General features: G+C 40.4%; 1 protein-coding gene across 1 annotated transcript in view; it reads right to left on the bottom strand.

The window, feature by feature from the left end:
• cac (calcium voltage-gated channel subunit cacophony) overlaps positions 1-15,611 on the bottom strand; it is a gene marked incomplete in the record, with an annotated part of 730,773 nt that overhangs the window by 534,363 nt on the left and 180,799 nt on the right. The window contains 1 exon segment of the mRNA XM_070103036.1: positions 9,270-9,409. Coding sequence (XP_069959137.1) covers positions 9,270-9,409 — 140 coding nt within the window.

Raw genomic sequence — 15,611 nt, forward strand, 5'->3', positions numbered from 1 at the left:
ACCACACAGGTGTTATCATCCACTATAACACTGTCTACCACACAGGTGTTATCATCCACTATAACACCGTCTACCACACAGGTGTTATCATCCACTATAACACTGTCTACCACACAGGTGTTATTCTCCACTATAACACCATCTACCACACAGGTGTTATCATCCACTATAACACCGTTTACCACACAGGTGTTATCATCCACTATAACACTGTCTACCACACAGGTGTTATTCTCCACTATAACACCGTCCACCAAACAAGTGTTATCTTTCACTGTAACACCGTCTACCACACAGGAGTTTTCCTCCACTATAACACCGTCTACCACACAGGTGTTATCCTCCACTATAACACCATCTACTACACAGGTGTTATCATCCACTATAACACCGTCAACCACACAGGTGTTATCATCCACTATAACACTGTCTACCACACAGGTGTTATCATCCACAATAACACTGTCTACCACACAGGTGCTATCCTCCACTATAACACCGTCTACCACACAGGTGTTATCCTCCACTATAACACCGTCTACTACACAGGTGTTATCCTCCACTATAACACCGTCTAACATACAGGTGTTATACTCCACTATAACACTGTCCAGCACACAGGTGTTATACTCCACTATAACACTGTCTACCACACAGGTGTTATCCTTCAATATAAGACTGTCTACCACACAGGTATTATCCTCCACTATAACACTGTCCTCCACTATAACACACAGGTGTTATCCTCCACTATAACACTCTACAACACAGGTGTTATCCTCCACTATAACACCATCTACCACACAGGTGTTATCTTTCACTGTAACACCGTCTACCACACAGGTGTTATCCTCCACTATAACACCGTCTGCCACGCAGGTGTTATCTTTCATTGTAACACCGTCTACCACACAGGTGTTATCCTCCACTATAACACTATCAAACAGGTATTATCATCCACTATAACACTGTCTACCACACAGGTGTTATTCTCCATTATAACACCGTCTACCACACAGGTGTTATCCTCCACTATAACACCGTCTACTACACAGGTGTTATCTTTCACTGTAACACAGTCTACCACACAGGTGTTATCCTCCACTATAACACCATCTAATACACGGGTGTTACCACACAGGTGTTATATAACACTCCACTATAACAGGTATTATCCTCCACTAAAACACTATCACACAGGTTTTATCCACTATCACCCATCTACCACACAGTCTACCACACACCACACAGGTGTTATCATCCACTATAACACACGTCTACCACACACACAGTCTACCACACAGGTGTTATCATCCACTATAACACCGTCTACCACACAGGTGTTATCATCCACTATAACACCGTCTACCACACAGGTGTTATCTGTTATCAACCACGCAGGTGTTATCTTTCATTGTAACACCGTATCCTCCACTATAACACTATCAAGCAGGTATTATCATCCACTATAACACTGTCTACCACACAGTTGTTATTCTCCATTATAACACCGTCTACCACATAGATGTTTTCATCCACTACACTGTCTACCACACAGGTGTTATCATCCACTATAACACCGTCTACCACACAGGTGTTATCATCCACTATAACACCGGTCTACACTGTCTACCACACAGGTGTTATCATCCATTATAACACCGTCTACCACACATGTGTTAACACCGTCTACACACAGGTGTTATCATCTCACACCAAACAGATGTTATCCTCCACTATAACGCCGTCTACCACACAGGTGTTATCATCCACTATAACACCGTCTACCACACAGGTGTTATCATCCACTATAACACCGTCTACCACACAGGTGTTATCTTTCACTGTAACACCGTCTACCACACAGGTGTTATCCTCCAATATAACACTGTCTACCACACAGGTGTTATCCACTACAACACCGTCTACCACACAGGTGTTATCCTCCACTATAACACTGTATACCACACAGGTGTTATCCTCCACTATAACACCGTCTACCACACAGGTGTTATCCTCCCCGATAACACAGTCTACCACACAGGTGTTATCCTCCACTATAACACAGTCTATCACACAGGTGTTATCATCCACTATAACACCATCTACCACACAGGTGTTATCCTCCACTATAACACTATCACACAGGTGTTATCCAATATAACACCATCTACCATACAGGTGTTATCCTCCACTATAACACTACCACACAGGTGTTATCCACTATAACACCGTCTACCACACAGGTGTTATCCTGCACTATAACACCGTCTACCACACACGTGTTATCTTTCACTGTAACACCATCTACCACACAGGTGTTATCCTCCAATATAACACTATCTACCACACAGGTGTTATCATCCACTATAACACCGTCTACCACACAGGTGTTATCGTTCACTATAGCACCGTCTACCACACAGGTGTTATCCTCCACTATAACACCGTCTACCACACAGGTGCTATCATCCACTATAGCACCGTCTACAATACGGGTGTTATCCTCCACTATAACACTATCACACAGGTGTTATCCTCTACTATAACACCGTCTACCACACAGGTGTTATCCTCAACTATAACACTATCACAGGTGTTATCCTCCACTATAACACCGTCTACCACACAGGTGTTATCCTACTCTATAACACCGTCTATCACATAGGTGTTATCCCACAAAATGTTATCGTCCATTATAACACTGTCTACCACAAAGATGTTATCCTTCACTATAACTCTGTCTACCACACAGGTGTTATCATCCACTATAACACCGTCTACCACACAGGTGTTATCATCCGCTATGACAGTCTACCACACAGGTGTTATCCTCCACTATAACACCGTCTACCACAGGTGTTATACTCCACTATAACACTGTCTACCACACAGATGTTATCCTCCACTATAACAACATTTACCACACAGGTGTTATCGTCCACTATAACACCGTCTACCACACAGGTGTTATCCTTCACTATAACACCGTCTACCACACAGGAGTTGTCCTCCACTATAACACCATCTACCACACAGGTGTTATCCTCCACTAAACACCGTTTACCACACAGGTGTTATCCTCCACTATAACACCGTCTACCACACAGGTGTTATCATCCACTATAACACCGTCTACCACACAGGTGTTATCCTCCAGTATAACACCGTCTACCACAGGTGTTATCATCCACTATAACACTGTCTACCACACAGGTGTTATCATCCAGTATAACACCGTCTACCACACAGGTGTTATCCACTATAACACTGTCTACCACACAGGTTTTATCATCCAGTGTAACACTGTCTACCACACAGGTGTTGTCATCCACTATAACACTCTCTACCACACAGGTGTTATCATCCAGTAAAACACTGTCTACCACATATGTGTTATCATCCACTATAACACTGTCTAACACACAGGTGTTATCATCCATTATAACACTGTCTACCATACAGGTGTTATCATCCTCTATAACACTGTCTACCACACAGGTGTTATCATCCAGAATAACACCGTCTACCACACAGGTGTTATCATCCACTATAACAGTTTACCACACAGGTGTTATCATCCAGTATAACACTGTCTACCATACAGGTGTTATCATCCTCTATAACACTGTCTACCACACAGGTGTTATCATCCAGAATAACACCGTCTACCACACAGGTGTTATCATCCACTATAACAGTTTACCACACAGGTGTTATCATCCCCTATAACACTGTCTACCACACAGGTGTTATCATCCACTATAAAACTGTCTACCATACAGGTGTTATCATCCAGTATAACACCGTCTACCACACAGGTGTTATCATCCACTATAACACTGTCTACCACACAGGTGTTATCATCCAGTATAACACTGCCTACCACATATGTGTTATCATCCACTATAACACTGTCTACCACACAGGTGTTATCATCCACTATAACAGTCTACCACACAGGTGTTATCATCCACTATAACACCGTCTACCACACAGGTGTTATCATCCACTATAACACTGTCTAACAGACAGGTGTTATCATCCACTATAACACTGTCTAGCACACAGATGTTATCATCCACTATAACACTGTCTACCACACAGGTGTTATCATCCAGTATAACACTGTTTACCACACAGGTGTTATCATCCACTATAACACTGTCTACCACACAGGTGTTATCATCCACTATAACACTGTCTACCACACAGGTGTTATCATCCACTATAACACCGTCTACCACACAGGTGTTATCATCCAGTATAACACTGTCTACCACACAGGTGTTATCATCCACTATAACACTACCACACTGGTGTTATCATCCACTATAACACCGTCTACCACACAGGTGTTATCATGCACTATAACACTGTCTACCACACAGGTGTTATCATCCACTATAGCACCGTCTACCACACAGGTGTTATCATCCACTATAACACTGTCTACCACACAGGTGTTATCATCCACTATAACACTGTCTACCACACAGGTGTTATCATCCACTATAACACCGTCTACCACACAGGTGTTATCATCCACTATAACACCGTCTACCACACAGGTGTTTTCATCCACTATAACACCGTCTACCACACAGGTGTTATCATCCACTATAACACCGTCTACCACACAGGTGTTATCATCCACTACAACACTGTCTACCACACAGGTGTTATCATCCACTATAACAACGTCTACCACACAGGTGTTATCCTCCACTATAACACTGTTTACCACACAGGTGTTATCATCCACTATAACACCGTCTACCACACAGGTGTTATCATCCACTATAACACTGTCTACCACACAGGTGTTATCATCCACTATAACACTGTCTACCACACAGGTGTTATCATCCACTATAACACCGTCTACCACACAGGTGTTATCATCCACTATAACACTGTCTACCACACAGGTGTTATCATCCACTATAACACCGTCTACCACACAGGTGTTATCCTCCACTATAACACTGTCTACCACACAGGTGTTATCATCCACTATAACAGTCTACCACACAGGTGTTATCATCCACTATAACACCGTCTACCACACAGGTGTTATCATCCACTATATAACACTGTCTACCACACAGGTGTTATCATCCACTATAACACTGTCTACCACACAGGTGTTACCATCCACTATAACACCGTCTACCACACAGGTGTTATCAACCACTATAACTGTCTACCACACAGGTGTTATCATCCACTATAACTGTCTACCACACAGGTGTTATCATCCACTATAACTGTCTACCACACAGGTGTTATCATCCACTATAACACCGTCTACCACACAGGTGTTATCATCCACTATAACACTGTCTACCACACAGGTGTTACCATCCACTATAACACCGTCTACCACACAGGTGTTATCATCCACTATAACTGTCTACCACACAGGTGTTATCCTCCACTATAACACTGTCTACCACACAGGTGTTATCATCCACTATAACACTGTCTACCACACAGGTGTTATCATCCACTATAACACCGTCTACCACACAGGTGTTATCCTCCACTATAACACTGTCTACCACACAGGTGTTATCCTCCACTATAACACCATCTACCACACAGGTGTTATCATCCACTATAACACCGTCTACCACACAGGTGTTATCCTCCACTATAACAGTCTACCACACAGGTGTTATCATCCACTATAACACCGTCTACCACACAGGTGTTATCATCCACTATAACACTGTCTACCACACAGGTGTTATCATCCACTATAACACCATCTACCACACAGGTGTTATCATCCACTATAACACTGTCTACCACACAGGTGTTATCATCCACTATAACACCATCTACCACACAGGTGTTATCATCCACTATAACACTGTCTACCACACAGGTGTTATCATCCACTATAACACCATCTACCACACAGGTGTTATCATCCACTATAACACTGTCTACCACACAGGTGTTATCATCCACTATAACACCATCTACCACACAGGTGTTATCATCCACTATAACACTGTCTACCACACAGGTGTTATCATCCAGTATAACACTGTCTACCACACAGGTGTTATCATCCACTATAACACTGTCTACCACACAGGTGTTATCATCCACTATAACACCGTCTACCACACAGGTGTTATCATCCACTATAACACTGTCTAACACACAGGTGTTATCATCCAGTATAACACCGTCTACCACACAGGTGTTATCCTCCACTATAACACCGTCTACCACACAGGTGTTATCATCCACTATAACACCGTCTACCACACAGGTGTTATCATCCACTATAACACTGTCTACCACACAGGTGTTATCATCTACTATAACACCGTCTACCACACAGGTGTTATCCTCCACTATAACACTGTCTACCACACAGGTGTTATCCTCCACTATAACACCGTCTACCACACAGGTGTTATCCTCCACTATAACACTGTCTACCACACAGGTGTTATCCTCCACTATAACACCGTCTACCACACAGGTGTTATCCTCCACTATAACACTGTCTACCACACAGGTGTTATCATCCACTATAACACTGTCTACCCCACAGGTGTTATCATCCAGTATAACACTGTCTACCACACAGGTGTTATCATCCATTATAACACTGTCTACCACACAGGTGTTATCATCCACTATAACACCGTCTACCACACAGGTGTTATCATCCACTATAACACTGTCTACCACACAGGTGTTATCATCCACTATAACACCGTCTACCACACAGGTGTTATCCTCCACTATACCACTGTCTACCACACAGGTGTTATCATCCACTATAACACTGTCTACCACACAGGTGTTATCATCCACTATAACACCGTCTACCACACAGGTGTTATCCTCCACTATAACACTGTCTACCACACAGGTGTTATCCTCCACTATAATACTGTCTACCACACAGGTGTTATCCTCCACTATAACACCGTCTACCACACAGGTGTTATCCTCCACTATAACACCGTCTACCACACAGGTGTTATCATCCACTATAACACCGTCTACCACACAGGTGTTATCATCCACTATAACACCGTCTACCACACAGGTGTTATCCTCCACTATAACACCGTCTACCACACAGGTGTTATCCTCCACTATAACACTGTCTACCACACAGGTGTTTCGACGCTCTCATTAACCTATTATACACGTCTTTCTTATTTCTTCTTTTCATTGTAGTTAAATTGCATTTTAAATTATCACATTTTTTACCTTGTTACAGTGAATGTGTGTGTGTGTGTGTGTATGTGTGTGTGTGTGTGTGTGTGTGTGTGTGTGTGTGTGTGTGTGTGTGTGTATGTGTGTGTGTGTGTGTGTGTGTGTGTACAAGTACCAACACAGTACGTGGGGTAGTAAGTCTGGCTGAAACATAAAAGTGAGGGGTAATGTGTGTGTGTGTGTGTGTGTGTGTGTGTGTGCGTGTGTGTGTGTGTGTGTGCGTGTGTGTGTGTGTGTGTGTGTGTGTGAAACATGTGTGTGTACAAGTACCAACACAGTACGTGGGGTAGTAAGTCTGGCTGAAACATAAAAGTGAGGGGTAATGTGTGTGTGTGTGTGTGTGTGTGTGTGTGTGTGTGTGTGTGTGTACAAGTACCAACACAGTACGTGGGGTAGTAAGTCTGGCTGAAACATAAAAGTGAGGGGTAATGTGTGTGTGTGTGTACAAGTACCAACACAGTACGTGGGGTAGTAAGTCTGGCTGAAACATAAAAGTGAGGGGTAATGTGTGTGTGTGTGTGTGTGTGTGTGTACAAGTACCAACACAGTACGTGGGGTAGTAAGTCTGGATGAAACATAAAAGTGAGGGGTAATGTGTGTGTGTGTGTGTGTGTGTGTGTGTGTGTGTGTGTGTGTGTGTGTGTGTGTGTGTGTGTGTGTGTGTACAAGTACCAACACAGTACGTGGGGTAGTAAGTCTGCCTGAAACATAAAAGTGAGGGGTAATGTGTGTGTGTGTGTGTGTGTGTGTGTGTGTGTGTGTGTACAAGTACCAACACAGTACGTGGGGTAGTAAGTCTGGCTGAAACATAAAAGTGAGGGGTAATGTGTGTGTGTGTGTGTGTGTGTGTACAAGTATCAACACAGTACGTGGGGTAGTAAGTCTGGCTGAAACATAAAAGTGAGGGGTAATGGTACGGTGGTGGCGGCCAGCAGCAGCTTTCTCTTGTAAACAAAACATAATCACATTTATCTTATGTTATACTCTGAAAATAAAATATTATTATTATATATAAGCATTCTTTACAACGTTATTAATTAAGAGAACAATTTAAATACTCTATGAAATGGCAGCTACTCCATACCCTAACATGACCTACGCCCCATATTTCTTGTGCCAAACAATATACAATCTATAAACGCAAATTTGAACTACCGTTGTTATTATGTAAACTCATTAGCTTTTTCCAAAGTAAATATATTTAAAAATAGTTCATTATCACCATAACGTGTTTAGCTAGCACAAATACTGTAGCCCAGTTCTTGGACGTGTGGCTCTGTATTGTGTCTATCACACACAGGATAGGTACGGTGTACACAATAAGTCTGTCTCCAGTGTGTAAAAACTATTCGTTAATGGCTACCTAATTCCTACATAACTGTTTTCTTCCTCATGTAAATTAACTCTTCTATTCATTATTTTCCCAAGGTGCCATCACTTGAGTAATAGAAATATTGGAAGTTCTACAAGGCCAAAGAACCTACAACTTTCCACAGAAATAATTCTGGGCAAGGCAAAAAGCCCCATTAATAGTAAAAGTGGCGAATTTTGCGTATCTATACCAGTGCTTTATAGGAAGAATCCCCAGTATAACCCTAGCAGGCATCCAGTATGGATTTAAGTATACCCAGACAGGGATAATCCCAGCAAAACAGGGATAATCCCAGAAATAACCATACTTAAAAGATGATTTTATTTAAATAACCCCTAGAAGAGAGGCAATAACCAAAAACCACATTACTAGAAAAGTAATCACAAGGCAATACTGTACTGACAACGTTATTGTCTCTCAGAGTCGAGGACACAAAATAATCCCAAAATACTGACTTTCCCCTCTCTCCTTGCTAATAGACATAATCCATACCACAAGACTAAACTACCAGGTTTAATTGTATCTCATCAAGCTTCTCTCCCTCTTTCCCAACCCATCCATTAAATATGATATTTCTTTCCCTCCATTACTTGCTCCATGCTAAGAAAACTGATACTAAAGAACGGAAGAGAGGATCACTTACCCCGTGACTACTACCACGAAGTCCATTATGTTCCAGATGTTCCTCAGGTAGGAGCGAGGGTGGAGGACGAAGCCGAGGGCAAGGATCTTGAGAGACGCCTCCACGCAGAAGATGAAGAGAAAGTAAGGTTCTGTCTTCTCCTGTAACGACCAGCACGAGGCATAAGTCACTCCTACATCCTACGATCTCACTCCACACCACTTCATTAAGACCAATTTGACATGAGAGATTTGTGCAAATGCACTAAGCAAGTCCTATATAGTAAACAGGACTCGCTTACTCCAAGTAAACAATTACTCTTCATGTTTGTATTCTGATGATAGCATTCAGCAATCTATGAATTAAGATCATAGGACACAGACTATCAGTGGCAAAAAAGCACTAAACTATGACAGCAGAAGAACTAAACTGTTTAAACAAATTTACAACGGAATACTTTAATTAAAAAGAGGAATAAATTGAATTAAGGTGCATCCATGACAGATGGAGTGATAACTCCAACACATATTACAAGGTCATCACCTTGTAATACCATGATAGATGGAGTGATAACTCCAACACATATTACAAGGTCATCACCTTGTAATACCATGACAGATGGAGTGATAACTCCAACACATATTACAAGGTCATCACCTTGTAATACCATGACAGATGGAGTGATAACTCCAACACATATTACAAGGTCATCATCACCTTGTAATACCATGATAGATGGAGTGATAACTCCAACACATATTACAAGGTCATCATCACCTTGTAATACCATGATAGATGGAGTGATAACTCCAACACATATTACAAGGTTCATCACCTTGTAATACCATGATAGATGGAGTGATAACTCCAACACATATTACAAGGTCATCATCACCTTGTAATACCATGACAGATGGAGTGATAACTCCAACACATATTACAAGGTCATCACCTTGTAATACCATGACAGATGGAGTGATAACTCCAACACATATTACAAGGTCATCACCTTGTAATACCATGACAGATGGAGTGATAACTCCAACACATATTACAAGGTCATCATCACCTTGTAATACCATGATAGATGGAGTGATAACTCCAACACATATTACAAGGTCATCATCACCTTGTAATACCATGATAGATGGAGTGATAACTCCAACACATATTACAAGGTCATCATCACCTTGTAATACCATCACAAAACCTGTCTTAAATCATCGGCAGATGATTTCTGAAGTGATGTCAAAGTAATGTTAACATGGGGTTGATTGTGATAATGTCAACAAGCCAGCAGCTATACCTTACAAGTCACTCAACGTAAGTCTGCAAATTTCTATCTTGTTTAAGCAACACACGAGTCCAAACCTTCAAAAAATTTATTTGTTTGCAAATAAGACAAGTAAGGTACAGCAAGAAAAATTAAATACTTATTATAAATCTGTAATTTGATTAGTTTTCCTAATAAAACATATAAAACACAATAATTAAAATAGAAAATGCATCTCTTCCCTTGCGTTAAATATTTTAAAATTTACATCAAAGAATAATATTTTAGTGGCAGTGATACATTAGACAAATGCTGCAACAAAATAAAACTCTGGCCAAGTGGGAAAACTTATATCCAACGACAAAAATAATTCTCATTGTGGATTAATTGTTTCCTTGAGGGGTGGGCCAAGTAACGGAGTTTTGGCGGTCAAGTCGAGGTCACTATGTTATGATCAAACACAAGTCACATGTATATCATCACACCTGTTGTTTGATAAATACATAAGTGACTGACTGTTCTCACAAAGCATATTTTATTAACCATAGACTAAAGAAACAATGAAGTTATATACTGTGTGTATATATATGCAAATACATGCATGTATGTATGTATGTATGTATATATATATATATATATATATAAATATATATATATATATATACAAACAAACCACCGGGGGGGGGGATGAATGGCAGCTCTAGGCCTCTCGTGCTACAATCAACACATCATCAGAAGCTTGCAAGCAAAGACACTTCCTCTGAAAGCATTTCCTTGAAATTCCTCATTTTTTCTGCAACATTGCAAGCTTCTGATGTGTTGACTGTAACACGAAAGGCCTAGAGCTGTCATTCAACTCCCCCCTCCAATGGTTGTTTAGGATTTTATATCGCTTGTTGGCGATTACTGGATACATACATACTGTACATACAGTATATAAGTTAAGTAACCAGGTAAAATACGTAGTCTTGACATGGAAGTTTTCCCAGGTTTGTTTCAGTACACAAATGATCATATAAAACATAACTGGCTAATATTTAAGCTAATTACAAAATCTACATTTGTAAGAGAGCAAAAACAAAAGAAAGTCGCAAACTACGGAAAAAAAGGCACTTGTGTAGAGTCAGGACATTTACTGAACCTTTCATAAGTAGCTTCATCAGTTGTTGATCAATTATATCAGATAAATGTCTCAACTGTACACACGTGACCTTCTCCACAGTTGTTAGTATCGCCATACCATTTACAAACTGTCAATTTTTTCCCGTCAATGTTGGCGAGAAAGATAGAAGTGAATTATAACTTGGACACATGACACAGGAAGTCAGTATCCACAACCAGTATTAAAAAAGTTATGTCTGCAGCTGCACACATTAATATTTAATTCCATATAGAATTCGTATTATTTCAAAAATAATAACCTTAAAAGCATCCATACCGCGGGTGGGAACCGAACTCGCGGTGAGTGAGTCATAAAACTCCAAGGCAGCGCGAAAGCCACTGGCCTGGAGTTTTACAACTCACTCGCCACGAGTTCAATCCCCGCCCGTGGTATGGCTGTTTACAATCGTGTCATTACAACTTCGTGAGTCAATAAGTACACTTATATGCAAATGGTAGGATTCTTGAAGTGAATGTTACCGAAACCGAATAAAAAACTGAGTTACTGTATATAAAGTTTATTAAAAACTACAACAAAAATCAGATATAAAATGAAAGTCATTATATTTTAAATAACATGCTAGAATAAAACAAACTGGCCTCTTAAGTTTAAGTGCTACTGTTAAAGCTATTACACAGAGTGAAACAATGAGCACAGGGAAAGCTTCCACTTGGAGGCCACACAGGAAAGGTCTCGGTTAATCGCAAGATGGCAAAGAATTTCGGCTTACCAGCTGCAGCACACCGTCCGGAGGTCCAGTCCAAACGAATGGTGGGGAAAAAAACATGGGTGGAGGGACACATGAGAAACACAGACATGGTGAAGGGCCGTGTCCACAACAGTACAGGGTAAAGGCTGGTGTCCACAACAGCTTTAAAAAGTCAAGAGCCGTTGTTCCTAATGGTATTTGTTAAGGGTCGTGTCCCGTAGTTTAAGGGTCGATGTCCCCCACTGATATAAGGGCCGTGTCCCTTAGTTTAAAGGGGCCGGTGTCTCAGAGTTTAAAATGAGGCGTGTAGTAGAATTTAAGGAGTGTGTTGCCACAGTTTAAGATATGGTCTATATCCCCCAAGAAGCTAACACTGGGTGTCTTCCATGGAACACGGTCAGAAGTCTTATTTACACATTAAAGCGCCCACCTCTCAAAAAGTTAATATGGCGCCAATAGGCCCGGGATTTTAACAAGAGGTTGTCTTAACTGAATTTATCATCCATAGATAATTAGTGTAATTTAACATTAAGAATAAAAGATGATGTACGTAATAAAAGACTCAGGGGGCAATAGCTTGAAGCTTGAGAGAGTGGAAGACAAAAAAAAAAGGGGGGGGGCGAGATGGAGATGTAGCTTAATTAAATATAATGACAACTCGAAATTTAAAAGAGAGCAATTGTCATTTCTGACAATATTCCAGGTGAAAAACATGGAAGAGTGTTTGGTCTTGACATGACTGCGTGTGCTTACGTGTAAATATGAGTACGTATGTGCATACAAGCACATGTGTGAATGTGCAACTACGTGAGTGTAAAATTCTGTAACAATATTGTACTATTATGGGGCACTCTATGGCGTTCTAGCCAATAAACTTGGTCTAAAAGTTAGTGAATTTATCAAAATTTACTTTCACTTAAGATTTGAAAATACGATTTTCTATATCCTGACCAAGAACTAAAATATCACTTATATTAAACACTCTTTCGTATATATATCTATATATATATATATATATATATATATATATATATATATATATATATATATATATATATATATATATATATATATATATATATGAGCGGGTGTGTTCGCATGTTGTGTACTGTGTACACGCTTAAGTGACCTGATGAAACATTACACACTGAGGGTAAACACACACACACACACACACACACACACACACACACACACACACACACCAGAATCAGGAGTAACTAGACCAGAATTGCAGTAAAATAGAGAAGCTGTGTAACTGAAGATAATGTTACTTGCTGGTTGATGGGACGACAAGTAAAACATCTTAATTTTGTGTTAACATATCGGCCACCGAGGCAGGTGACCCGAGAAAGAAGAAACACTTTCATCATCACTCCGCCACTGTCTTGCCAGAGCCGTCACGATACTACACTTCCAAAAATTCCTATATATCTGCACTTCCCACCTCCAGGACTCAAGTCCGGCTAACCGGTTTCCCTGAATCACTTCATATTACCTTGCTCACACTCCAACAGCACGTCAAGTATATATAATTCATTAGTATGTACTAGTTGTCTTATGGCTGGACCAGCTTAACAACGTAGGCGGCTACGAGCATTGTTTGTTTTATGACCAACATGAATGAATAACCTAACAGAGTCAATGAAAAGACTAAAAGAGTGAATGAAAAGACAGAGTGAATAAGCTAACATAACGTGGATGATGAAGGTAACCAAAATGGATGATACACATAATGGAGGGACTCAGCAAGTAATGGATGACAGATAATGGAAGGACTCAGCAAGTAATGGATGACAGATAATGGAAGGACTCAGCAAGTAATGGATGACAGATAATGGAAGGACTCAGCAAGTAATGGATGACACAGATAATGGAAGGACTCAGTAAGTAATGGATGACACAGATAATGGAAGGACTCAGTAAGTAATGGATGACACAGATAATGGAAGGACTCAGTAAGTAATGGACGACACAGATAATGGAAGGACTCAGCAAGTAATGGATGACACAGATAATGGAGGGACTCAGTAAGTAATGGATGACACAGATAATGGAAGGACTCAGTAAGTAATGGATGACACAGATAATGGAAGGACTCAGTAAGTAATGGATGACAGATAATGGAAGGACTCAGTAAGTAATGGATGACAGATAATGGAGGGACTCAGTAAGTAATGGATGACACAGATAATGGAGGGACTCAGTAAGTAATGGATGACAGATAATGGAAGGACTCAGTAAGTAATGGATGACAGATAATGGAGGGACTCAGTAAGTAATGGATGACACAGATAATGGAGGGACTTAGTAAGTAATGGAGTACACAGATAATGGAGGGACTTAGTAAGTAATGGATGACACAGATAATGGAAGGACTCAGTAAGTAATGGATGACACAGATAATGGAAGGACTCAGTAAGTAATGGATGACACAGATAATGGAAGGACTCAGTAAGTAATGGATGACACAGATAATGGAAGGACTCAGTAAGTAATGGATGACACAGATAATGGAAGGACTCAGTAAGTAATGGATGACACAGATAATGGAAGGACTCAGTAAGTAATGGATGACACAGATAATGGAAGGACTCAGTAAGTAATGGATGACACAGATAATGGAAGGACTCAGTAAGTAATGGATGACACACATAATGGAGGGACTCAGCAAGTAATGGATGACAGATAATGGAGGGACTCAGTAAGTAGTGGATGACAGATAATGGAAGGACTCAGCAAGTAATGGATGACAGATAATGGAGGGACTCAGTAAGTAATGGATGACAGATAATGGAAGGACTCAGTAAGTAATGGATGACACAGATAATGGAAGGACTCAGTAAGTAATGAATGACACAGATAATGGAAGGACTCAGTAAGTAATGGATGACAGATAATGGAGGGACTCAGTAAGTAATGGATGACAGATAATGGAGGGACTCAGTAAGTAATGGATGACACAGATAATGGAAGGACTCAGCAAGTAATGGGTCATGGCTCTTGTTACCATTAATAACTAATGTCTCTCTTAGTACGAGCCTTTTACCAAAATATTTCTGCAAGTAATATAGCTTGTTTAAAACTTTTCAAATTAAAAAAAGTGAAGTAGGAAAAAATATCACAACTTACTTTTGTCGAGAACTTTAAAAACTCTTAATTAATTCGACTACTTTGTAAAAGTGGTCAAAATCTGTGTCACAAGCGGAGGTTAATTGT

Source organism: Cherax quadricarinatus, chromosome 84, assembly GCF_038502225.1.
Source record: "Cherax quadricarinatus isolate ZL_2023a chromosome 84, ASM3850222v1, whole genome shotgun sequence".
Classification (NCBI taxonomy): domain Eukaryota; kingdom Metazoa; phylum Arthropoda; class Malacostraca; order Decapoda; family Parastacidae; genus Cherax; species Cherax quadricarinatus.